This window comes from Canis lupus, chromosome 5 (assembly GCF_048164855.1).
Source record: "Canis lupus baileyi chromosome 5, mCanLup2.hap1, whole genome shotgun sequence".
NCBI lineage: Eukaryota > Metazoa > Chordata > Mammalia > Carnivora > Canidae > Canis > Canis lupus.
The window spans coordinates 53,264,786-53,290,935 of record NC_132842.1 but is presented as its reverse complement, the minus strand read 5'-3'; the positions used below and the strand labels follow the sequence as shown (position 1 = coordinate 53,290,935).

Here is a 26,150-nt window from a genome sequence, read left to right as displayed (position 1 = left end):
GCTGAATATAGTCCTCAGCTGCCCCGCTCAAGTTTGGCCTTGGTGTGCAAGGCGGGGCGCCCACCCAGTAGGTGGGGTCCTTCCTAGGGGAAGGTGGCACTTGGGAGGCTGCTGTGTCCTTTTGACAAGGACAAAAGGGAAAGCTGAATTTCTTCACAAAGAATAATGGGTTTATGCGAGCCCTACATGTCAGGCTTCACAGGTTCAGATGCAACGTGGTCACGAAGGAAGAGAAACAGGTACAGAGCTGTTCCTTCCCTAAATGCCCGCGTGTGAGTGTATGGTGTTCTCTTCTCTCATCCCTCCCTCTGGCCTCCGCCACCTGGCTTCACAGCGCCGGATAGAAGCGTGTGCATTTCTGCTCTGCCAGTGGTGGATAATGTCACCTTAATGTTCTGCAAATGTCAAGGATTCTTTCTTTTTGATGGTGGAGCAATATAAAAATCAACAAATTTAATTTTACTACAGTCACGGTTTTCAGATTTCCTAATTACCCTTGGCCTGGAGCAGACTGGCTCATCTCTCTATTCTGTACAGCCCCCAAGGCCTTTGATTATTTTTAGTGTGTATATGGGGGAGACAGAAAGGTGGTTTCAATCAATTAATCAAAATGCATGGCAGGACCTAAGTAGGGTTTTTTTTTTTTTTTTTAATTATGAAAGTAATCAATCAACTGCTTAGATACCATTTCCCTCCCTTTCCCTTTGACACTGATGATGGGGACCAGGGCACCGAGACTAAGCCATCCACCATATTAAGAAAAACTTTTAAATGGAGGTGAGTATACTCTCTTCAGAGCATGATAATAAACTAGGAAACACAGATCTAGTAACCAGAAATATAAACTAATAATAAACTAAATATGAACTAGTAACTGGAAATATAAAATACTGAGATACTTCCATTGGACTTCATTGCCAAGATGAAGTAAAAACAATTAAGGATCTTAGACCACTAGGTTGTGTCTACACTAAGTTGCTATTCTCATGGCTTTATAAAAAGGTAAGGATAAGGGGAATTATCCTACATGGTAAAAGAACTGAGGGGAAGAGGGACGCCTGGGTGGCTCAGTGGTTGAGCATCTGCCTTTGACTCAGGTTGTGATCCCAGGGTCCTGGGATCGAGTCCAGCATCGGACTCTCCACAGGGAGTCTTTCTCCCTCTGCCTCTCTCTATCTCTCATGAATAAATAAATAAAATCTTAAAAAAAAAAAAACTGAAGGGAAGAGAGAGAAAGAAGAAAAACCCCACATTATCTGTCCCCATGAAAACCTAGAAGTACATGTAGAGCTCCACAGAAGCAAGCAAACTTTTCAGTAAGGCTGAAATAAACCTAGTCAGTAAAATGTGTTTTCTTTGAAAGGATTTTTAAAGAGAGTTATGCTATGAATATTCAGTTAGATAAAAAAAAAAAGTTCATAAAAATTCTTGGAATCACTCATGGTTATCAATATAGCATAGTGAATATAGCTTAATGAAAACATTTATCATAGCAAGCCTAAGCCATATCCATGTTTTATTTGTTTAAAAAAAAAAGGCATAAGTGTACACTGCTCTGTGGAAAGATATGCTATGCAAAAAAAAAAATATTATAGACCAAGTAATATTTTAAGCACACTTGGCTTGGTCTGAGGGAAAAATGCAAGTTTGATCATCTAATGATACATTAAAGCCTCTTGAGATCCTGTGGAGATACTGTGACTGCTGTCAGGAAGGTTCCTTCATACAAAAGTGACACTGTAAAGTGCTCTCCAGGAAAAGCCCAATGCCCCTTGACTGCCTCACCAACAGTGAACAGCGTCTCAGGAGTTTCTGTCCTCCAGTCACCCAGAGACTGAGAGGATGACTTGGGTCTGTAGTGGAGACGTTTCACATGGACATTCAATGCCAACTCGAATCATGTTGGTCTTTCTCACTCCCTCCTCCTCTCTCAGCCTGAGACACATGGAGAGCATCTGGGAATCTCCCAGAATAAGCATCTGCTGCACGGGGTCTACCGTGGACACCTAAGTTATCTGGCACAACATGGCCCCATAACAAACCGACTCCTTCAAAGAAACCACCACCCACTTCAACACCAGAAGAAAAGCTGGCTTTATATTGTTACCCTATGGGGGATTTAAGCCATTTTTGAGGGTAATTTTGAGCATGTCACTGACACAGTTCCTCGCTCCTAATCTCTGATGTAGACACAACTCTGCTGAGAACACAACCCAGTGTTCAGTGCGTTTTGCCCGCCGTCAGAGGATCCCGCCTGAAACCCCGCTGTGCAGAGTGCGGGCTGGCTCTGGGGCCAACCTGAAGCCAGGAGGGTTTGCTGTATGGCCACGTGGTCAGGAGGGGTCTGAGACAGCTGATGATGCCTCACGTCCTAGACGTGGGGCCGTGGAGGGAGTACAGCAGCACACGAGAGCCATCGCTGCGGCCTAGTAAGGCCGGCCCGGGGTTCAGAACACCAGCGATCCCTTCTCCACGGGGCCTGGGGTGGGAGCAGGCGCCGGCCCACGCGCTCACCTGACAGGGTGGAGCTGCTGATGGTGCTGGCGGGAGTGGTGACCTCGGGCTCCTCCTGAGTGCTCTCTGCAGGAGGCAGGGCTGGCTTTTCTGGCTCCTCAGGGAGGTCTCTGGGGCAGGGAGCCGCTTCATCTTTTTCTGCCTCTGTTGAGATAGCCAGTTTGGGAAGTGGGCCAGAACTGAGTTTATGTCTGTTGCTTTCAGTGTCTGAAGAGTTGGATGTGGATAACTGTTGCCTTAATTAAAAACAAAACAAAGTCATGTATACATACATCCCAGGAAACTGCGTTCAAGGAGACTTTTGGAAGAAAGGGAGTAAAAATGGAACTCAGATAAGCCTAACCAACGCAGGTCTAGCGCAGTGGTTCTTACGGCGCGGTCCCCACACTGGCAGCGGAGGTACGCGACCGCGATGGACTACAAAGGCCCATTCGCGGCCTCCATCCCAGACCTAGTGGATCACACACGCTAGAATCGGCCTAGGACCTGTGTTCTTACAGGGCTTCCAGGAGATTCCGATGCTCACTCGGGCTGAAGAACCACTGCTCTAGCAGCTGCTGCTATGAACCCTGCTTAACGGCATTTCACATACATTTCAGAATATTCCGAACTCCAGCTGAAGGTTTCTGTGGATGGCAACACTGTGCTTTTGGTTTTGTCTCCAGGGTCTTCCTTCTCTTCTCCGGGATTCTGAGTAATTCGGTCTATGCTGCTGAAAACCTGCGAGGCGAAGCGTTGGGTGTTTATTAGTATTTTCTTGAAGGAGTTTGTTAGAAAACCCCCCAAACCTTGGGAGAGAAGCCCTGAGAGCATGACTAAGGTCTCCACTGGGACCGTGTGTGCAGAGGGTACTTTCCAATGCTGCCTATTCGAGTCCTGAGATGAGTGGTCCACGTATCTATTATTTTTTTCTTCTTGGAGTGGGAGCTCTGAATTCATCACCCTCTTGCCTTGTTATGGACTCTGCATCTACAACGTCCACAGATGCTTTGGAGTTTTGGAGTTTCTAGGCCCGGGGATCAATGCACATCTTAGATGACTTTTTAACCATGAAAGTCTATCAGAAAAAGAAAACCACAGAGAAAAAGATCTAATGGCCACCAGGCAGGAGTGGGAAGGAGAAAAGTGAATTGGAATTGAGTGGGAAGAGAGGAATAAATTACCTGTTTCAAGATGTGTGTGTGTGTGTGGGGGGGGGGCAGGGAGGCAGCGCATATTTGGTTCTGAGTCAGAGGTATGTGTTTGGCTCGTAAATCACGTACACATGCAGGCGGCTTCCATGACGGGACTGGCATTTCTGAAGGGGATCAGGGCTCGGGCCGACCTGAGATCTCTGTGGTCCCACAGGGATGACGGAAAGAAAAATTGGGAGCTCAGAGCCCAGTGCAGGAAGCACTCCCAACTGTGCACCGCAGTCACCTGCTGCTCTTGTGGGAGAGGCCCTTAGGTGGCCCAGAGCCTACTGCGGTCAGGGCCAGGGTGGCTGATGGACAGAAGAGACAGTGGGAAGGAAAGAGGGTTCAGGGTCCAGCAGGGATGGGCCAGAGCACAGGCCACAGGCACGGGGCAAAGGCTGTAGCCAGCGTGGCCAAAGCGTCAGCCCCGGCTCAGGACAGGCCAGCGGGCAGCCCCTCCAGGGAGCCCCAAGCTTGCCATGGCCTTCCTTTACGCAGTGAGGGCAGTGCCGGCCCATGTGTGGAGGCTCTCTAGGTAGTATCACGCAGAGAAAGGTACAGAACACCCCACAAAGCCCACATTAGGGAAGAGCTGAACAATCATCACGCGAAATGCCATGGCAACAGGAAATGCACAGCTACTGAAAATAGCAAAAGGGAGGTGAGGGGCCCTCTAGGTTCTTTTCCATTTTCCTAGGGCCCTGCCCTGTCTCAGGACTGTCAGGTTTCTCGGCTTTCTTTCTTTCCTTTCTTCCTTCCTTCTTTCTTTCTCCTTTCCCTTTCCCTTTTCTTCTATCTTATCTTATCTTATCTTATCTTATCTTACCACTATGGGGGGGGGGGGAAGCATCCTTCTCAGACATTGATTTTATTATCTTCTCCCATTTCCAAAATTCTAGCCTGACTTCCACTGGCCTCTTTCATGTAACTTCCATTTTCTATTATTGGGCACAAGACTTTCTCATTCCACATCAACTCTCTCCGAGGGTCCTAGCTGATGTTAAGGACCCATACGGCTCCTTCGGGTTCTGTGTGATACTTGGAGGAGGGCTGTACACATAGGGACTCAAGCTCAACATTCTCCATTAAAGGATCAGGGAAACAGGGGACTCCCCTACAGCCTGGCAACGAACTAGGCTTGGTCCTGCAGGGTGAGGTCGGCATAGTTAGGACGGTCGTGTTTTCCAAAGATGGCACCATGAGCATAAGCCTCCAAGAAAAAAGATATTCATCTGTAGAGAGTGAAAAAAGTAGGTAGGGGCTCTGGATTGTCAAGATGGTGGGGTCACTTTTCCTAAACTAAAAGGAATTTTACGTACAGGAGACCCCAATCCCCAAAACACTGCAGGTGGTTTTTATGATCTTGTCCAGCTGTTTAGGGATGTCGACTACCTGGCACGAGGGACATTCCCTGGAGAGACCCTTATGCTTCTGTCACATTTCACTTACTTTTGAAAAGCGGTGTGAACAGGAGGAAAACTGCCTTATTTCCACATTAAAGTCTTCATCATTTGTGTCATCTTCTTCCTCCGTCTCCATGTGATGATACTTCTCCGACCGAGCTGCAGAGAAAGGTTTGGCAACGGTTCCCATTACTCAGAATTTCAGCTTTGGGTTTAGATGTATTAATTAGGAGTTTCTATACCAAAGCAGCCTTATGTCTAAGAACTTATAGGCTCAAGCCTGGAAGGTTCTATCACAAGTGGAGATAATTTCCTACAAAGTAAAGGTCAAACAATGTTTCGTGTCAGACGATTCACGTACTATCAAAATAACTTGTGTCGTCCTCGGATTCCAGTTGGGGAATAAATTCTGCCTTCTGTCTCAGCAAACTGTTCCAGTCTAAAGAACGGAAGAATCGATGCTGTTTGACTTCATAGGCACCACCTTGGGGTGGGGAGGGAGAGAAAGGACAGGGGTGAAAATGTTAAACTACCCTCCAAGCAAAGCTTTTAAGAACAACTCCTGCCCCCCGCCCTCATCAAACCTATCAATAGAGAAATAAATGAAAGAATCATAAAAAATCTTACTTTTTCATTCTGCAACCAACACCCCCACACAAAAAACTTTCCCCTCATAATTTATCAGCAGAGGATCTGATTTTGCTAACAGCAGTTGCTATGGCACAGTTCTTCTTTGTTAATTTTTCCATGACTTCCTCCATTTTCAAAGGTTAATGATGCGGCCACTTAAAATCACATTATACTGAACCTGGGGACGTGGACGCACGTTGGCCCAAAGCAGTCTCACTCATTACAAAACCAAAGAAATTCCAACAAGGCGCAAAAACGTGTTCACAGCAATATTTCCTCTGGAGGCAAGGTTAATAAAGATGAATTTTCCCTAAATAGTATATAATAGTTTCCATTTAATTTTATTGGATTGCTCATTACCATAGGTAGAACTTTGATTCTGTGGATTACTGATTCTTGAGTAAGAACCTGACAAATCTGTTGGGCAGGTGATGGAAATCAGTCACAATTTTTAAGTTTTAGGGCTTCTTTTTTTTGGCCAAGTCAGCATGTCTATGCAATTGAATAAAATGTTTTTAATTCAGTTCATGATTTTAAAGAAGTATTTGGATGGGCAGGTCCCACCAAAATATCACACTATTACCCAGTAAAGAGAAGGTACATATGTTATACCATCCTAGTATGAAAATTAAGCCCCTGCCCTGCCACACACACACAAACACACACACACACAGTGTTAAGGAGGGAGACAAAGAAGAATCTATCCTGAAAAAAAAGCCAGGAAGTGAGGTTTTTCACAAGACTAACACAGGCTCTAATCACCTCTTTGCCAGGAGATGCCCTATAGGTGTGACGTAAATGCCTCTTTCATACAGCTGTCATGCTTCCCACCCTGTCCTTGGTACGGTACAAAAAAATATTATGAGAAATGCAAACTCAAGGAGAGATGGGCCTGGATGTTGGGGTGGGGCCTGCGTGGTTCAGAGATGTGGCTCTGTCCCCATCAGATTGTTCTAGCACAGGGTACAGGTCAGAGCCCCAAACCCAGCCAGGACAAACTAGTGTTTCGAGAACAATGGAAAGAAAAGAGCAAAGTGGGAAAATCACCCAAGAAAGGAAGAAGAGATTCTTCTTTTTTTAAAGATTTATTTATTTGAGAGAGAGAGGGAGAGAGCAAGCACACACACAGGCAGAGGGAGAGGGAGAAGCAGACTCCCCAAGGAGCAGGGAGTCCAATGTGGGGCTTGATTCCAGGACCCCAGGATCATGACCTAAGCTGAAGGCAGATGCTCAACTGACTGAGCCACCCAGTGCCCTGAGATTCTTCTTTACTAAGCATTTGATTAGAATCTTTATCCAGGATCCTCTCCCAGCACTAACCATGTTTACGGCACAAGAGTAAAGTCTGACGTTGACCCTAACAGAGGCAGCACCGATAGGAAGGCTGCCTTGGACAAGAATTGCACTACATGCTAGAGGCATCTAGTCTCCTTTAGTTAAATCACTGAAACTAACCCCACAAAGTAGGCATTACGTCAACTCCATATTTGGATGGGGAGACTAAGGATAAGCAATCAAGCATATTGGACCACGATCACCTATTAATAAAATTTGGAGAGGCTGAGCTGAGGTCTGTTTAAAACCAGCCAGGTCCATCCTCAGGTCATAATGCCAACGCCCCTACACAAAGCTGCCAGACACACTCTTTCCCAGTGTTCTTATCTCAGAGATGCTAAAAGATCTTAAATATCTATCTTACTCCCTCACTGTGCCTCCAACACCGATGTCAAGTGTCAAGCCCCAGTGAGTGGCGTACCACACACTACACTGCAGTGACTCTCACTTCAGCTGCTGCTCATGGGGACACACAGGTGACATCTGATACTCTGAGGTTGCTCAGCTTCACTCAGAGAAGCACCGTTCTCTAGATCCAAGGGCTCACAGGGCACTTCCAGACCGTATCGGAAGTGCCACTCCTTGGAACCCAAGTCCGTGAGAACATTCACTCCATCTTCTGTGGATGACGACAGATGGGTCCTTCCCCACAGAGTCACAGCCTACTGGTGGCCTAGCTCACCTTTCTCACCCTTTGGCCTTTGTGACCCCTTGGGAAGAGGTCCACTCACCACAGGTGAGTCCTTGTTCCTCAAGCACTTCTGCAGACATGGGGAACAAGAGAATGAAAAGGACGCATGGGGAGAGATGACCTCTGGGCTAAACTGTTGGTACAATGTGGATGATGGCATCATGAGCCCGATACAAATGACCAAGCACAGGAACTCATTCAAGTGACAGCGCTCACTGCGAGAATTCACCAGTCAGGGAAGGAAGGGGAACTGGTCATGGCTGCAGCTCCCATGATGCACTATGTTCACGTACTTGGTAGCTCTGTGAACACGTCTGCATTCAATCCTCACAATCATCCTGCGAGGGTATAACATGCCCATTTTCCTAGATTAGGAAACGGTGACCCAGCTCATGAAGAAACCACTCCAGACCTCGCAGCTGGTGCACAGGTGGGAGTCAGTCACATCTGAGCAGCTGTGGGTCCGAGAAACCGGGCTGCCACTCAAGCTTCACAACCTCAAAAGTCGAGTCCAAGTAGGACAAGTTTCCACACTGTAAGTTATGCTTCACACTAATGTTCTCCCTTGAGTTTCTCCCTTTCATGGAAGTTTCTTAAACATCCATTATGTTCTTCACACTCCTTTTCTCAGCCTCTCTACTCTCTCGGGCAAATGTGAATTCGCACATTTTCACGGTGCATTATTTTGCCCGCTAAATATGCATTAAATCCAAAATGCTGTCATTGGAAGCAGCATGGCAGGCCTGTGGGATCTCAGCCTCATTCTCCGAGCCCTACTGGGATCTGTCACGTTGGACCTGCCCCTTTGGCAAGTGCTTTCTGACAACCCTAAGAGCTAGGGCAGGGTCGTTTAAATGTCTCTTTTGACTGTCTGCTAGGGGACTTGCGTCTCAAATTGTCAAACCCTGAAAAGAATGCAAGTGACAGGGGAAAAAATGCAGAGAGGTAACTCACAGCATATAATACATATATCAACATGGCCATGCTGACCATCATCATAGTCCTGTTTGGCTGAAATCAAGCCCAATCAAGATTCCAAGTCTTCTTACAGGAAGGAAACAGACAAAACTCTGGGAAAACTCTCCAAAATGACCCAAGAATGGCAAAGAGAAGCAGGCTCTTGGGAAGGGATGTGCCAATTCTATTGTTATCTTTGGTCACACCTCAGGACAACACTTCTCCGGGAAAGTTGAGTAGGACACAGAAATTGAGATTTGTGCTATTGCAGGACAATCTGAAAATGCCACTGTTTCTCTGAATTTGGCTCAAGTGGGTAAAGTCACTTCTCAAAACTCAGCCCCATCCAGAGCCCTGGCACCAATTCTTTGATAGCTACTTGTATCTCTGGAGCCAGAAAGCAAATGTGACTGCAGGTTCCAGAGGGCAGGGGGTAAAGACTTTGCTAGTCACTTCAGACAATAGGAATACCAAATAGGGTGGGAAGAAACATCAAGTATTCTGTTCAAAGAGTTTGGGCAGCTCAAAGGTAGGGGCACCATCACCATTTCTGTCTCCCGGACGTCCACAGGGTCAAGTCTGAGATTACGCAGGTGGGATGATAAAATGACAGTACCAGAGGCAGCAGTGTCATACCGAGTCCTAAAAGCCAGAGTGGATGACCTTTTATTTTCATGAAAATCCTGTGAGGTGGTAGTTCTCTAAGCTCCATTTAACGGGTGAGAAAACGAGGCACAGAAAGGCACGTATACTGCCCACTGTCACACAGCAGAAATTTAAACTCAGACCATTGGACTGGAGTTTGTGCCCTTCATTTCCATTTATATTGCCTCTCTTAGTCGAAGGCCCACTTATCTACTGCAAAAGGCAGAGAGGCCCACGGTACCCCCATAAAAGGCTCAACTCAAAAAAGTGTTTCCAAGTGAGCCCAGAGTTTCAATCTTCTTTGATTCGCTTAATGCAGTCAATGAGATTTTTCTGTACAAAGCCAAAGAGTAAATACTTTAGGCTTTGTGGGCCATGCAGTTTGATGACTCGACTCTGCCTCTGACCCATGAAGGCAACTACAGACAATGCATATGAATGGCACTGCCGTGTTTGAGTAAAACTTTATTTACAGGAGAAGAATGTGGCCAATGGGTTTCAATGCATCATCATAAACTCTAGTAGCACAGCACACTTAAGCAAGAACGGAGCCCCCCAACTGGGGGACACTGTGGGCAAACATGAAAGAGTAACCCGTATTTGGAGCTGTTGCAAATTATTTTTGTCTTGGCAAAACTGAGGGAGAGAATGATTTGTTCAGTATTTTCTGATATTTCTATCACAATGAGGTAGAATGAAACAGCTCAGAGTAAATGACCCATCAAGTCAACAATTTTCACTGGTGAAAATCGTGGATACTACCTGCAGTGTGTGTGTGTGTGTGTGTGTGTGTGTGTGTATTGTGTTTATATTTAATAGTTCCATATAGATAAATTCACACGCTGGGCCTGGCTGGGACTCTATATTGGGATTTCTGTCCATTCGGGATACAAGGAAGAGAAGGAAAAGGAGGAGCAGAAACAAACACTATAAGTAGAACAGTCGGAGGAAAAAAATAATCAGCAAGAGACAAATCTTATCTCCTTAATCTTGAACGCCAATGGTTTTAATCCTCTTTCTTGGGCAATAGTGCTGAGCACCATGATGAGACAGCATAGTTCAACTCCAGACACTCATTTCTAGTAATTAATTAGTTCAAGTGCTGATAATCCATTTCAAAGCCTATAGATAGCAACGGGCTAGGTTAAATCTTTCTGGGAGTACACAGTTTTAAAAAATCCAAACAAGGGATCCCTGGGTGGCGCAGCGGTTTGGCGCCTGCCTTTGGCCCGGGGCACGATCCTGGAGACCCGGGATCGAATCCCACGTCGGGCTCCCTGCATGGAGCCGGCTTCTCCCTCTGCCTATGTCTCTGCCTCTCTCTCTCTCTGTGTGACTATCATGAATAAATAAATAAAATCTTTAAAAAAAAAATCCAAACAAAAAAAGCTCCACATGTCACTAACTTCTGTAAGATGCATGCTTTTCAGGATAGAAGAGCTACGTGGTGCCCTTGGAGGTTTCCTTCCAGACAAATTTTATTTATTGAAACAAGGAAAGAAAAACTTTTGCTTCACAAAAAAATAATACTGGACATACTGCTCCGAATCAGAAAAAAAATCCAAAATATCATTGTTATGATGTGTTGTAGTCACGTCCTACATCAACCAACAGATATTTGTTACACAAAAAATAGAAAACACAAACAAAAACCTCTGAATGCTCCACAAAGGCATTATTTTTGTTGCATATTTAGCAAAATTAAGACACGTGCTCTAACCTGTTCCCAGTCTCTCCAGTGGATTCTGTCTAAGAAGCAAGGTAATCAGATCCTGGGCATCGGGTGGTGGTGCCTCATCCTTTTCTGGCCAGTTGATCTCATCTAGAAAAGAGACACGTAGTTTACAACTTTATTGCTCAAATGACAGTCCAGGTTCCAATAGCCAGGACGTCGCCTGGGAGTTTGTTAGAGAAACAGAATTTTTAGGCTCCATCCCAGACTGAATCAGAATCTGCATTTTAACAGGATTGCCAGTTGATTCCTGGGCCCAGTCAAGTTTGAGAAGCATTGCTTCATGAGACATGAACCAGCAGCATTGCTTTCAGCAAGGCAGGGAGAAAATATTTCAATAAGCAGTATCTTCTGTTTGCTTTTTTGATTCTTTGTATTTTTTTTTTCTTTTTGGCAGACTTAAAACAAATTGATCCTTCTAGTTATCATGATGACTTAATGTGGTGGACACTCTTAACACCTGTGTTATAGATGGTCGCCCTTCCAGGGAATCAAGAGAGTAAGATTTTTCTCTCCTACTTTCCTCAAATGAGAATTTGGCCCCAGCCTTAGAGTTCTTCAGCTTCGAGAAATGCAAATTAATTTTGCAAAAATAACTACCTCTAGAGACAAACGGAAGGCCAAAATGCTAAGCTTGAAAACAAAAAAATCCAAAGTAATCATAGTAATAATGGAAGTATTTAAAATCTGTCATAAATATTAGAATATGTTCCACATTCCACTGGAGTTTGCCTGAAGATAAGGTGTGTGTGCTTGTGTGTATGGAAATGCAATAAAAACGTGAGTTATTTCTGTGTGTGCCTGCTTCCAGCTTCCTCTGCTGCAGTTTAAATCTGATTTGGAAAATAAAACATGAATATGCATCTGAGCCGTAAGGCATCGAGAACAAAGCCAGCATTTGCTGCTTGTGTTAATTAAACAGTTGATTCTTCTTGCCATTCAGGCCTTGGTATATCAGAAAACAGCCTAGTTATAAATCCATAAACAGCTCAGATATTGTAGAAAAAGGGTCATACACTGCAGGCAACTCACAAATCTACTGTTAAAGTTTACAAATAGGCCTGGCTTGCAAATTTAATGATAGAGAATAATGCTATGATTAAGGGACTCCCCTGTCAACATGAACCCTCCCTCTCTTGCCACCGTTCTACCCTGTAGCCCAATCCAGAAGGTGTCAGAGTGGGTGATGGGGGGTGTCTATGATGGCTGATAAACTTTGGGGTGGAGAGACCTTTTTGATCTATGCTTCCAGGAAATTTATCAAAACAGCAGGTAGGGTAGTAATAGAGCCTATGTAATGATCATTTAGTTTTGCCACAAGCCGCATAACAATAGTGAGGGTCAGCATGCAGGTGAAGATCTAAAGGTTATTGAATTTTAAATGAAAGATGAACAGCTGTTACAGAAATAACATTACACCATAACAAACACCAATGAAATCATTAACAATCTGTGGATTAAATTTGCTTCCTTCCCGTTCTCATTATTTGTTATTTGGTAGACATTTGTTTTAGGGTTTATTACATTTTTGTTAATTTCTTCATTGTACCATTAGCCATTTCCCCCCGTTTATGTAAATGTTACCCACATTAACCTTTTCTTCCTTGGTGCAACCTTCCTATTATGGAAAGGAAGGCTGGACGGCAATGACATGATTTGCAAATCCCACGTGAATTTCTTTTGCAGAAAAGCACACCATAAAAACTGGTTACACTGCCAGTCCATTTCCAAATTCCATGTTGCCGACACTTCCTCAGATCAATTTTCAGCACAAATTGATCTCCTGAGATTTGTGAAAGTCAGTTATGCGCTATGATGAGTGAGTTCTTTTAATTTGTTGGCTAAACCGTTTGATAAAGGTTAACATTTTAGTAGCTAAAACGGCAAAGCTCCACAGAATTGCATGAAATAGCAGTTTCCCAATAGTCGCTCGAAGATAACTCCTGATGATATTTACCACTGATGACTTGTCCAAATAGCTCTTCTGGAGTATCCCCGAAGAATGGCACGCATCCAACCAGAAATTCATAGAGGATAATCCCCATGGCCCACCAGTCCACTGGCTTCCCGTAGCCCTGCCTCAGAATCACTTCTGGTGCAATGTATTCAGGTGTGCCGCAGACCTAAAAGATAATTGCGGTATTAGAATGATTGGGATATTAGACATGAATTAAAATGAGCAAGATGGGTGAATGGCAATTATTTTGCCCAGAGCGCACCTGCACGGACAAAGAACGGAGGAAGGGCAGTTACAAATCAGTAAGGAGATATTTAAATATCACGAAAGGGAAGTTTAAGCTCCTCTAATGTTACGGTATGTGGAATGAGTGATTTCAAATTGAGGGTTTGACCCTACTTGGTATTTTTACGTATCTCATGGTATTAAAAACATTTTTAACCCTGAAAGTCTATATGATGACGCATTTTTAATCTGTCACCACCACGGATGGTTTTAGCACTGATAGGCCCAAAATATATCCACATCCTGGCTACTTCATAAAAGCATGACAGTTAAGATGTGTTTACCTTAAGTAACTTTACAATGAACAGATTGTGGGCACATGGTAATGAGGCATGCTTAAAGGGAAATGGGCCATGGCTCGGATTTTAGCACCCGTGATTGTACAATGCATCATGAGTTTCATGAGTACTCTACTGAGACTCCTGAATTCCTTACAAAAACAGTTTTCCATTTGTCTCTCTCACATTCTCACTTGTGTGCAATTACATCGTTCGTCTTGCTAATAGACCATAATGCTGGGGGAGGAATGTGGAGGAACGGACAGTTCAAAGAGGCCCAGGGAGAAAAATGGAAGCAATTTGCACTTTATTAAACGTAAGGCTCATACAGACATCTAAACGTCCAGGCCTAATGCGGAGCTGGCCTGCACAAGTAGATTCTGATTGTCACTCGCAGTATCGTACTTTGTATCTTTCTTTAGAACTGAGCAGCGGCCAAGCTTACCTGTTTGTCCAGGAACTCGCGGGCATCCTTCTCGATGTGACCCTCATAAAGATTGGTAGTCATGCTCATTAGTCCCACCTTGGATAATCCAAAATCTGTCAGCTTTATGTGCCCCATGGAGGTGACCAACAAACTATGAAGCAGAAGGACACACATTATAACACTTGTTTTGAAATTCTTCTCTTAAGCTTTCTCCTTCCCCTGTCAATTTGTATTGAGAGTGGTTAGTAGAGAGGAATCAAGCTTTTTTATTTACTGATTTTTAGTGAGAGGGAGGGGCAGAGAGACAGGAGAGAGGATCTTTAGCAGGCTCCACACCCCACCATGGAGCCCAACATGGAGCCCAATGTGGGGCTTGAGACCTCATGACCCTGAGACCATGACCTGGGCCGAAATCAAGAGTCAGAGGCTTAACTGACTGAGCCATCCAGGTGCCCTGAGGTATCAATCTTAATATGAAACCCAGCCTGGGAAGAGACAAAGTTACAGGAACATATTACATACATGTATCTGGGTCATGAGTATAATTCACAAGGAGGGCCAGACAGCAGGCTTAAGCTGATCTTTGTAGGGGTAGCCACATACAGTATCACTTTCAGGTTTAAAGTCTTAGAAAAATTCAAGTATGGGACTCTGATATCTTTCTATTTTCAGAATAATAAAATAGAAAAGGGTTACCAATAATCCCACTGCATACATAAGAAACTAAGACAAGCAATCCATCTGTGATTTAAGTGAGACATAAGATAAAGCACTTGGACAGAAAAGGGTACTGTTGTTTAAGATTTCAACTTATGGCTCAAATTTAAATTTCTACTCATTAAGCACAAAATGTAAATTTCTTATGTAATGCAAAGAATTCACATTCGACACTTTTGCAAATTTAAATTTTTAAAAGTTTCATTGTAAGTGGAAAAATCAAAACTTTAATTAATTAAAAAATTAAAGGAACAGAGGACATGAGAAAAGAGGAAAAAATAGCTATTGGAAGGAAATATTCCAAAATTGTAATAGTTGTCTTTGGTAATGTTGTCAACCAATTTTTTCATACATTTTTCTGTACTTCAAAATTTTCTGGAATGAGCATGAGTTAATTTTATCATAAAATTTTAAGCACGCTTAGAATCTTTACATATTAACGTGCAATATTTTTGGATGTGTCTGAAATTAGTGGAGAAAGCATAAAACATTTAATAAATGCTGTAAAGATGAATAACTTATTCATTTGAGGGGAAAAGAGTCTCTCTATATCTCAAATTAGACAGTAAAATGAACCTCACATAGATTGAAAATTAAATAGTGAGAGAGAATATAATATCAAGTGTATCATCTTAGAGTAGGGAAGGGCTATCCCAGTATAATACCAAAGGCAGAAACTATCCAGAAAACAACTAGTACCATTCTATGAAGCTACTCAAAAATAAACATAATAACAACTTAAAAAAACTTAACTGACCCTGGCTTCATAATGGTCTTTCTTTCATTCCTTATAAGCTATTATTTCGTTCCTTATAAGCACCAGAGCCTTTAAAGTACTATGTAAAAACTGTCACCGTGTATTGCCAAAGTAACTTCTTTGGGTACACAATGGGAGAATTTCAAAATGTGCAAAGCACCATTAATAAAACATTTTTAGACACATAAGACAATTTTGTGTATTGTGTGGAAAAAAAAAAAGAAACCTCTCCTCATGTACATACTTGTCTGGTTTCAGATCCCTGTGTACAATCCCATAATTATGTAGGTACTCCAAGGCCAAGACTGTCTCCGCAAAGTACATCCTAGCCATATCGACAGGGAGAGGCCCCATGTTCTTCATCAGCGTTGCACAGTCACCTCCTATAAAATCCAAGCACAAGATTCAGCAGGTGCAGTCGTGGCCGGGACAGGAGACGACCATCCGTTCAGATTACACCCCATCAGAGCAGAACGGCCTCTACCCACACACACAGCATCTTAAATTCCTAAGTGGACACTGAGTAATCACATTTCTTAATTAAGATGTGGTGTGAAGGAAAGAGATTATTATTTTTTTAAGGCAGGAATATTCCTAAGGGAGCAGATCTGGCTTCAAAGTGGAACTGAAATTTGAAGAACAAAATACACCAGTATAAAGCATGGGTTCTGGGGCAGGCTCCCTGAGTTCAAATCCTACCTGGGGAGACCTTAGGCAACCCAGTCCCGGCTCTTTCCTCTAATACCAGGATAGTAAGACTGTTATCCCGTTGCAGACTATTGTGAGGATTAAATGAGGTAATCTATGTAAAGAATTTAGAATACTGCCAACACTTAAACCACATGATAAATGTTAGTTACTGTAACCACAACCAAGGTTAATAAAGCCAAGTGCCAGCATGGGGAGGCGGGGAAATAAAAACAAAATCAACGGGTGGAATTCAGGGCAAGCTGTACTTTTGCCTTGTATCCATTAGTGAAATATTTAGAAGTCTGCTCTGCTTTTTGGGTTTCAGTTCACTTGTCTGCAAGATGAAAAGGTTGAACTAAATGATATTTAATGGTTTCTTTGAGTCTTATAGTTTTGGGATTCTGCTCCAACAATTTTGAGAGCTTACATTAGATGCTTTGGAGACTGCTTTGGCCCTTCCTAATATATTCCTTTTATTAATTTTGTTTATATCAGTAAGTCAGGGCCAAACGTGTAGAAACTGAATGTAAAACTGATGGAAATAAGAACATTTAAAAGGTAAGCCTTAAGTGTCAAAAAAAAAAAAAAAAAGGAAATTTTCTTGACTTATATCTCCTTTTCCCTTAACACATTTTTAATTTCATACCATTGGCCAAAAAGGATATGTTTTTTAATTCATCCTTTAGGATCAGTTGCAATGAAAGATTTTATGCCGTATGATAAAAGTAAGTAAGAAAAAAATCCCATCACCTATATTCTAACTTTAACAAACAATTGAGAGGAGGTGGTTAGGATTAAAAGCTATTAAAAAAGAAAAACAACCTTTTTTTCCAAATAGCACTAATTTTCCCTTTGTTATAGCAGAGCAGCCACTTTACAAGCAATTATCAGAACATAATGACTGGGAATACAGCCATTTCACTGCCTGGCTTCGCCCTGAGGTGGATACGAACATCACGTAGGACAACGGAGAAAGCCTCAGCCGCACAAAGGAGCACGCAGTTTCTGGGTGCAGGTGTCATGCTCTCTGTGTCAGACACTGATTTACCTTCCACGTACTCCATGACCATGCATAAGTGGCGCCTTGTCTCAAACGAGCAATACATGCTGACCACAAAGGGGTTCTCTGCAAACGTCAGGATATCCCGTTCCACGAAGGCCTGCTGGATCTGGTTTCGGAGGATGAGGTTCTGTTTATTGATCTTCTTCATGGCAAACCTCTGCCGGGATTCCTTATGTCGAACAAAGTAGACTGCCCTGAAAAGAAGCACAAGAGTTGGGGTTCGTGGAAGTGAGGATGGTTCTGGGTACAGTAAACCATGTGATCGTCAAAAATCTTTTTTTTTTTTTTTACATTCCCATGACAGCTTGAATTCAGCTCACGCACGCTATCCCAGCAGCTACAAACAACCCAGTCCAGGTTAAAATGTTATGGCCACATTTATTTATTTCTTAATCTTTTGGTAAAGGTCACTGGTCATACATAAGGCATCAAATTCATCTTCAGTGTAGGACACAAATGGACAGTCTCCAGAGTGAGCTATTTTCCAATGGCCAGCTAATGGTTTTAGCTTTTCCACAGACAAAACAGAATTCAATATATAAGTCAGAACAGGAAAAGAATTAACAAAAGTACATGCATACTGTGAACTATATCCTTTCTAGCACTAGATACATGTTAGGCATTTTTTCTAGAGTGACTAAAGCAATCATTTTCTATAGGATACACTTGGGATCTGCACAAAGGGCCAAAGCTTCTTAGGGTTAGGTGGCTTCCAACTTGAGGGTAATTTATTCCCCATGAAATTCCAGATAAATGCGAAGGATGTAATAGGTCATATGAGGCTGTCCTGCAATGAAGAGTAGCATATTTCCTCACTACACACCTTGCCATGATTTACACCTATAGCTGTTTCAACAGAAAATGCATTTCCCAACATAAAAGGGGGCCAATAATACACTGTATTTCTATTCCATCCAATCTATGGCCAAGGCGACAGCCAACTTTACTGTAAAATGAGGAGGGTGCACCAAATTTCTGCTGCAAGACTCACTCCTATGCTCTAGAGAACCATTTCTGGCTGGGTAAAGGCAATGGTCTCCCTGAAGCCTGATGTGGAAGAAACAAGTCAAGAGAAGGGGGAGGCTTAAAACCTCACCTGGAAATGGTAAGTGAAGAGGAAAATGTCTTGGATTGGCTCATTTTCTCTTAGGTTACTCCTCACTTGTCATTATTGGAGGAGAACAGATTTGAACTCTCAGGTCAGGAAGTGCTCAGATAAATAATAATTTACCCAAACAGCAATCATCCACAGTAAAGTACATCGAATGTCTGTCTCCTAAAACAAGGGGTTTCTGATCTGAGATGCATATGCCACTGTTTATTTTCATTGCTCCTGACAAATGAATGCAAGGCGGACTAGGACACCCTAAATCCCTGCTGAACAACATATCAGAATAATCCAATCCCATAAATCTTAAGTATATTCAGTCTCAGTTTAATTGGTATTCACATGTTCCGCTCAAGTGTTCAACTACTAGGAATTCATTTTTCTTTCAAGTCTGTGTATGTGTGTCTTCTCATTGTATCCATACTTTTCCTTCCCTTGTAGAATCACATTTTTGGGGTTCTCTCTTGAAACCTGACTTTTTGTTTGGCTTGTTTTACTCTTTATTTCTTCTCTCATTATTTCTTTGGTCTCCTCTTTCTTCCTTTGCTATCCAGAAAAAAAATCTCTTTCATCCACACTTCATATGACCAACTCAAGGAAGAATCTAGGACTGTTATCCCCACTGTACAAGCACTGCCAAGGGAGCTGCTGGCCAGCTGGGCGGCCAACACTTTCCAGGCGGGCTAGCAGCCTTCTGTGGGATGCCGGACGCTGGGCTCTCACCAGCTGGGTTTATCTCTACACCTGTTTTTCTGGCGAGGCTTGATATCGGGATTAACTAATTTAAACAAATATTTAAACCGATGAAACAGGAGTGTTGAAAGGGAAAAGCTTTGTGGCTTATAAAAAACAAATGGAATACTTTGGAAAGTATTGATAAATACGTTAAATGTGAGTTACTAAATAAAATTCCTACTGATTTAGTATGGGTGACAAGGTTTTCCAAAGTGGAAAAAATATTACATATCTAGATTCCTACATTCAGATTGCTTCAAGTTCTTGCTTCACCTTTAAAGCAGTGAAAAGTGGTAAATAAAATCGATGTATTAGAAGTATGGTTTATATAGGCTGTCTTAGAAAGGCCTTACATAAGAATACTAGTAACCTTATATATATTTAATATTCTTAATATAAATATATTATATAAATTTATATATATAAAATATATACATTTAATATTTCTCTCTTTAAGGGGGAGGTTTGCAAGGGGCAGTGTGGGGTCAGGGGTGGAAGGAGGGAGGGAGGGAGGGAGAGAGAGAGAATATCCCAAGCAGCCACCACACCCAGCACAAAGCCCAATGTGCGGTTGGATCTCATGACCCATGAACTCGTGACCTGAACCAAAATCAAGAGTCAGATGCTTAACTGACTGAGCCACCCAGGCACCCCTAAATTCATAGATATTTATTTATTTATTTTTAAAGATTTTATTTATTTATTCATGAAAGACACACACAGAGAGAGAGAGAGAGAGAGAGAGAGAAAGGCAGAGACACAGGCAGAGGCTCCCTGCATGGAGCCTGACGTGGGACTCGATCCCAGGTCTCCAGGATCACACCCTGGGCTGAAGGCGGCACTAAACCTCTTGAGCTACCAGGGCTGCCCAATTCATAGATATTTAAACTGAGATAGTTAGATTAAATTCAGTATGCATCTGAATTTAAAAGTATGTTTAAGGATGCGTCTTTTTTTTTTTTTTTTTTTTAATGATTTCTGACTCTGATCAACTTCTTAACTAACCAACCAGCTACCCCTTTCTGGGTCAGATGAAAGGCTTTTACAGTATTTTTCTTTTTCCAAATATTGATTGGATAAAATCAAGATCTCCCCCCCCTCCCAAAACCTTGAGCTTCTCCTAATCAGCTGTTGGAAGGCAGACAGACACAAAGGAACCAAAGAAAATAACCTGGCTTCCTCAGAAACAGAAGACAAACACTGGTGAACAAATACTGGTATGAAGAAGAGTTTGTGACACAGGAATTTACCTTCTAAAGTGAAATTCAGAATCTGAAATGTTGAAAAAAAAAAAAAACAGTATCTTTCTGCAAGCCCCCACCTATTATAAAGAATCAAGTGGGATACAGCTTATGCTCTATGTCTTCTTTGAGTATCTCCCACTGAGTCACTGTCACGCTGAGCATCCTCAGACCTGATACCAGGAGCTTCACTTGTAGACTGTTAATCAACTCTCAGCATTTGGATTTTCAATCAACTATCAGTGTTTCTTACAGAAGCAACCACTCAGCAGGCCCAATTTGACCAGCATCCAGACCAGGTTTCCCAGCAGCACCGTGCAAACGAAGGACTCCCCTTTTCTACTCTCAGATTTGCCATTCGTCAAACCTCATCTGACTTTGTGCTTTGTGCCTTGCTATGCTGTGCTTAAAATCATCAGTTGATCCCCAGGGAAATTTACCTAAACCAACCGAAATTAATCCTACAGGTAGCTTGAGACATCACTGCCGCAGGACACGCATATCTTGATCAAGTTGCAAAAGTCAACTAGACTTCTTAATTAGAATCCGCCGTAGCTAGTTATCTGTTGGTTTTATGTTCTTGTTTTTACATTTTTTTTTTTACGGCTTTAGGAATATTATTCTTAATGCTGACATCTGCTTGTTTAGCAGTGATTGTCCTCTCACACGTACACGTCTCCTCCTCGCCTGGAAGCTGATGTTCCAAATCTACTTAGGGCAGCAGAGAGAGGGAGAAGGAGGCTGAAACAGAGACAAACAGCAGCCAGCAGACGGACAGGAGTCTAACACTGCTAAGCACAGCTGCACACCGTGCATGGTTATAAAACTGGGCTGGAGGGACTCAGCCCCTCATTTCTCTGTTTTCCAGCCTCAGAGGCTGCTTTCTTTGAAACAGCTGCTTCTGCCTCTCTCCCTACGCTGACCTGCCGTCAAACAGGAAGGCCCAAGGCTGGTTGGTGATGCACAGCAAGGGGCACCTGCCCTCTCTGGGTCAGGCTTTAACTTCGCCTTCTGCACAAGGTGGGGGGAGGGGAATCGGAGGCTGATGGCACCCAGAGCATAAGGAACCCGTCCTACCGGGGGCGTGAATGTCTCCTGCACATAGATTCTGCACGACTCTGAAAGCCCAGCAGGTGAGTCCGCGTGGGCTCGTCTACAGGTGGGAACGCGAATGCATACGTCCGAGGAAAGGCCATGGGGGCGGCGGGGGGGGGGGCATCAACCGCACGCATGGGTGCCCACGTGCAGGGCCACCTGCGGGGAGTAAAGGAGAAGGGCGTGCAGCCAAGCTGGAAACTAAAGCCAAGTAGGACAGAAATGGTGCGCCTTTCAAATGTAGTTTTTTTTTTTTAAATTTAAGTCAATTTCAGTCACTCTGAAAACCCTGAACACTGTGATTTACAAGTCTGGGCGGGGCCAGGGGAGGACGCTCTGAGGCGGCCGAGGATCATCGGAGAAGCAAGGAGCGGGCTCGCCCGGGCACCTGCCGCCCCCACCCGCGGGCCCCTCCCACATCCAGGCCAACGCAGCAGCCCGCGGGAGCCAGCAGACGCCGGCACAAGGCAAGGCCTTCCCTGGGGCGCTAAGCTGGCGGGGATGGGGTCTGCCCTCCCCTAAGTGGGGAGGAGACCGAGGGAACCAGTGTGGCAGGCACAGCGGCCTCCTCACGTGCTCCGTGGCCTGGGGGCCGGGGAGGGACGGGCCTGGAGAGCCTGGTGTTCAGTCCCCCCGAAGCCGCGGCCAGCGTCGGGACTGGGGGGCCGCTGGGCAGGCAGCTCCACTCCACCTTGAATTAAAAATAATTAAAATGAAGAGGAAATCTGTCAGAAATGTAATGAGAGATTAAATCTGAGAAGAGCAAAAGGGAGAAAGAAGTTTTGGCTGATGGGTAGGAGCCCCCGCAGGCAGCTCGTCAGCCCATTAATGACTTGGCCTGCATCCTGGGTGTTCACTGATTCACAGCTTGTTTAACTTCTTGTATATTCGCAACCAGTCCCCGAAGTGTGATATACCTCATCTACTAGACAGTGGTTTAATTGCACTACAAATGAGTTTACTCAACCAATTAGAGCTCCAAATACTGCTAAGATACATGCCCAAATTTTATAAAAGCAGCGCTTCGCAGAAAATCTTATTCTAGAATTCCACTGCCAATGAAAGCCATCAGCACTCAAACCCAGAGACCCATTAAATCAAAGTTCAGTTTTTTTCCCTGACGAAGGAAGAAATCCTCAGATGATCTCGAAAATGAACTAACACCGCGTAATCAATGAAACTCGCAAGCCACCGTATGCTTAAACAATTTTTGGGGGGGAAGAAGTTTCCATGAGGTCCTTGAACAAAACAAAATATTATAACAATAAAACATCACAAAACATTTACAAGCCGCATCGAGAAATACACCATTTGACATAATCCTGAAAATAAATCAGTGAAGCACAGAAAGGACTCACAAATATTGAAGTTCTTGACTAAGTTAATGGTGTGGAAAATATTAGAGGTAAAAAAAAAATCGTAAGGAGAAACATCCCTTGTGGCATAACAAAAATCGCCTTATCTCATCTGCTCATACGTGTGATAAATGGCAATAAACGTCTATGGGATTGTTTATTGCTCTCCATATACAGATAGAAGTGAGATTAATACTTAATTAAACCAGAGCTCCTGGGCTGTCTAAAATGGATTGGGACACAGTATGTATATTAACTACCCTTCCTGTTTCTTAGAACTCGGAAGGACCTCGTCACCACTGACCCTTCTTAGCCATGAGAAGAAAACCTCATGTCTCTAAAATTGAAGAAAAGGGCACCCCTAACGTGACCAGATCAGAACACAGATTTCAACTGAAAACAAACAAACAATAAAGCCCTGGTACAATATAAAGATTGAAAGAAACGTACTGTGTGAAGTTTCCAAGCAGTCTTCTAATTTAAGCACTTCTCTTGCAAGAATGATCGTCAGACAGAAAGTACTGGCTAATTTTTTTTTTCTGGCTAATTCTTAAGTATTAATGCTATATATGAGTTTATATGTGTTCAGAGATACAGATTTTACAGAACCAGATATGGAGACGTGTGTGCGTATATGCGCCCAAGAGTCAGAGATCTCTGCGTCCACAAGGGCCCAATAAAGGAGGCAGAATCAGGCATGGATAAAAATCTTCCTTTTCTTTGTAAAGTCTCCTTCCCCATACCTCTAAAATAACTCCAGGTCACTTGATATGTTTTCTTGATGGAGTATCTAAATGAAAAACGATTTTGGCTACACATTATACCCAACAGTGAAGGAGCAGTGATCTGAAACCTCAAGTCTCTAATGACATCTATTTGGCCTAAGATAAATGTGCAGAATATATTACTCAGGTGTGTTAAAATACAATAGAGAGTTTTCTTGAATTACTCACCCATAGGCTCCATTGCTAATCAATTTAATAGTTTCAAAATCACTTTCCCGAGGTTTCCTTTGAAGTTTCAGGGAAGCAGTAGAGCTCTTGGAAACAAAATACGCAAGTTAGAAAATAGTTGAGAACTCAAGAAAATGATTTTAATGGCAACACAAACAACATCTGCATTCTCTGCTCTGCTGTCGAATCTGTTGGAAGTGCAGTATTGGAGCCAAAGGACGCTGGCACACAGCTTTGAAGATCAATTTTGCAGAGCAGCACGGATGGACTGTCTCTCCTGTCAGTGCCCTGGTCTCGTTTAAGTGAACCCTCATTTCCGGGAGATGAAGGCACAAGGCTTTTGAAAATTGCCAATTTTGGGGAGCTGGGGTGGCTCGGTCGGTTAAGTGTCTGCCTTCTGCTCAGGTCATGATCCCAGTGTCCTGGGATCAAGCCCAGCATCGGGCTCCCTGCGCAGAGGGGAGCCTGCTTCGCCTTCTCCCACTCCCTCTGCCCCTCCTCTGTGCTCGTGTGCTCTCTCACTCTCAAATAAATAAATAAAATCTTTAAAAAACAAAAAGAAATTTCCAATTTAATTTACCTCTGTACACTACTCGGGTTATCCTCATCCTAGCCCTTTCAGGTTTTGAGATAGAAGTCCAAAATGTCAAACCTTAACTCTGGCTTCAGTCAGTCAAAACAGAAAGAATGGGCTGCGTGGCTCAACCTGGGCTGACGGATGGCGTAGTTTCTCTGTCCCTGACCAGAGAATGTCTGTGTCCTCCCCGTGGCCACCCTTCTTCTTTGGAAAAGGTAGTCTGTGGCAAGGGGCACCCAAACAGACAGTGCGTGTCTCTCTTGACTTTGATCTTACCATGGTTTAGATATCTACTTTCAAAAAGATAGCTTTTTAACAAGTTGAGCTCAAAGGACAATAATAAGTAAAATAGGTTTGTTTGTTTTTTTGGGGGGAAATAATATCATAGTCTGCGAATCTTAGCATTGAGAGAGTGAGCACTGACAGCCTCTTTCCCCCCTGCAGAACCCAGAGAGCCCTTCCTATAATTGTGGAAGAAACCCCATGAGACTGTCGTGTGTGTCACACTCCCCCACTGGATGCTGTCAACCGCTGACATGCTGTCTCATTTATTTTTGGAAGTCCTGGGTGCCCAGCTGCCCACGTTCCTCTCTGCTCATGTTCTCTCACTACCCTGCGTGACTTCAGTGTGCAAGCAGGTAATTCACCCAACACTCTGGCATCTGGACCAAACAATTCTTTCTCTCCTCCATTTCCCCCTTGGTCTCTGGCCACAGGCCCTGGGTCTAGTCATCACTGCTAATGCTCCATCACAGAAAACATAATTCAAGACTGGGGTCACTCACTGGTTCCTGTCATCCACTCTGATAGGTCCCCACAGCTTTGGGTGCAAAGATCCTACTCAAGGCCTACCTGTCTCATTAACTCTTGCCCACCCAGGTGACCTCATTCATGCCCACGGATGACTCCTACGTCCTTCAGAATGCCACTGAAAACCCTCTGAGTGCCAGCAGATCCCACATCATGTACACAGATGCTAGCGTGATGGCTCTTCTCAAATATCTCCAAAAAACTTCAGTCTAAACTCATTCGAAATTATAATAATAATGAATAAACAAAACAGCTATCATTATTTAGCATTTAGTAGTGTTGCTGATCTAACCATTTTACATAAATCATCTCATTTAATATTTTACCATCTTTTATATAATTTTGCAGAGGAGGAAACCAAGGCACAGAGTGATTTCCCACAGCTAGCAAGAGATGCAGCCAGCTTCTGAATGAGGGCAGTCTCACTCCAGAGCCTGGGTCCTCAGCCCCCCAGCCTACCCAGCTACTTCTCTTTCCTGACCACCCCCAACTCACTCCAGCCTGCTTTCCTTTCCGGTGTTCACAGTTAGGGACGATGGCACCAGCATCGCCCATTACCCTCACCTGTGCCACTTGCACAGCCTCCTGCATGGGTTCCCCATGGTCACTCCTGCCTTCCCCTCTCACTTCATCTGCTTTCTACTGCCATCCTAAGTTTGTTTTTAAGCGGTAATGCTGACAGGGTTGGGCTCCTGTCCACCTGCCTCCAACCCCTACACACAAACATTTCCCTCCAAGTTCAACAGCTTCCCACCATTCTTAGAAAGAAAAGATCTGACAAAGATGAACAATCAGGACCTCTATGTCTGGTTTTTGCTCCAGCTCTCCAGTCTCTATGGTCTCCTTGCCCTTACCCTCACATGCACTCTGCTCCCTTGTGGCATAGTCTTTGCCCACAATATTCCCTGGGCCTGGAATGTTCCCTCTGCCCCCTTCTCATCCTAGTAACTTCTCACACCACTCCCAGGTCATTTACTCAGGAGATCTTTCTGGACTAGCAGCAAGGCTAAGGTCACTCTC

General features: G+C 43.7%; 1 protein-coding gene across 1 annotated transcript in view; it reads right to left on the bottom strand.

Moving 5' to 3' along the window:
- Positions 1–26,150, bottom strand: part of MAST4 (microtubule associated serine/threonine kinase family member 4) — a 538,667-nt gene that overhangs the window by 22,441 nt on the left and 490,076 nt on the right. Inside the window, exons 16-25 of the mRNA XM_072828443.1 lie at positions 23,744–23,829; positions 17,242–17,450; positions 15,748–15,886; positions 14,048–14,180; positions 13,040–13,205; positions 11,071–11,172; positions 5,454–5,576; positions 5,139–5,251; positions 3,107–3,234; positions 2,515–2,750 (exon numbers count right to left, since the gene is read on the bottom strand). Coding sequence (XP_072684544.1) covers positions 2,515–2,750; positions 3,107–3,234; positions 5,139–5,251; positions 5,454–5,576; positions 11,071–11,172; positions 13,040–13,205; positions 14,048–14,180; positions 15,748–15,886; positions 17,242–17,450; positions 23,744–23,829 — 1,435 coding nt within the window. The remainder of the gene's footprint in view (positions 1–2,514; positions 2,751–3,106; positions 3,235–5,138; positions 5,252–5,453; positions 5,577–11,070; positions 11,173–13,039; positions 13,206–14,047; positions 14,181–15,747; positions 15,887–17,241; positions 17,451–23,743; positions 23,830–26,150) is intronic.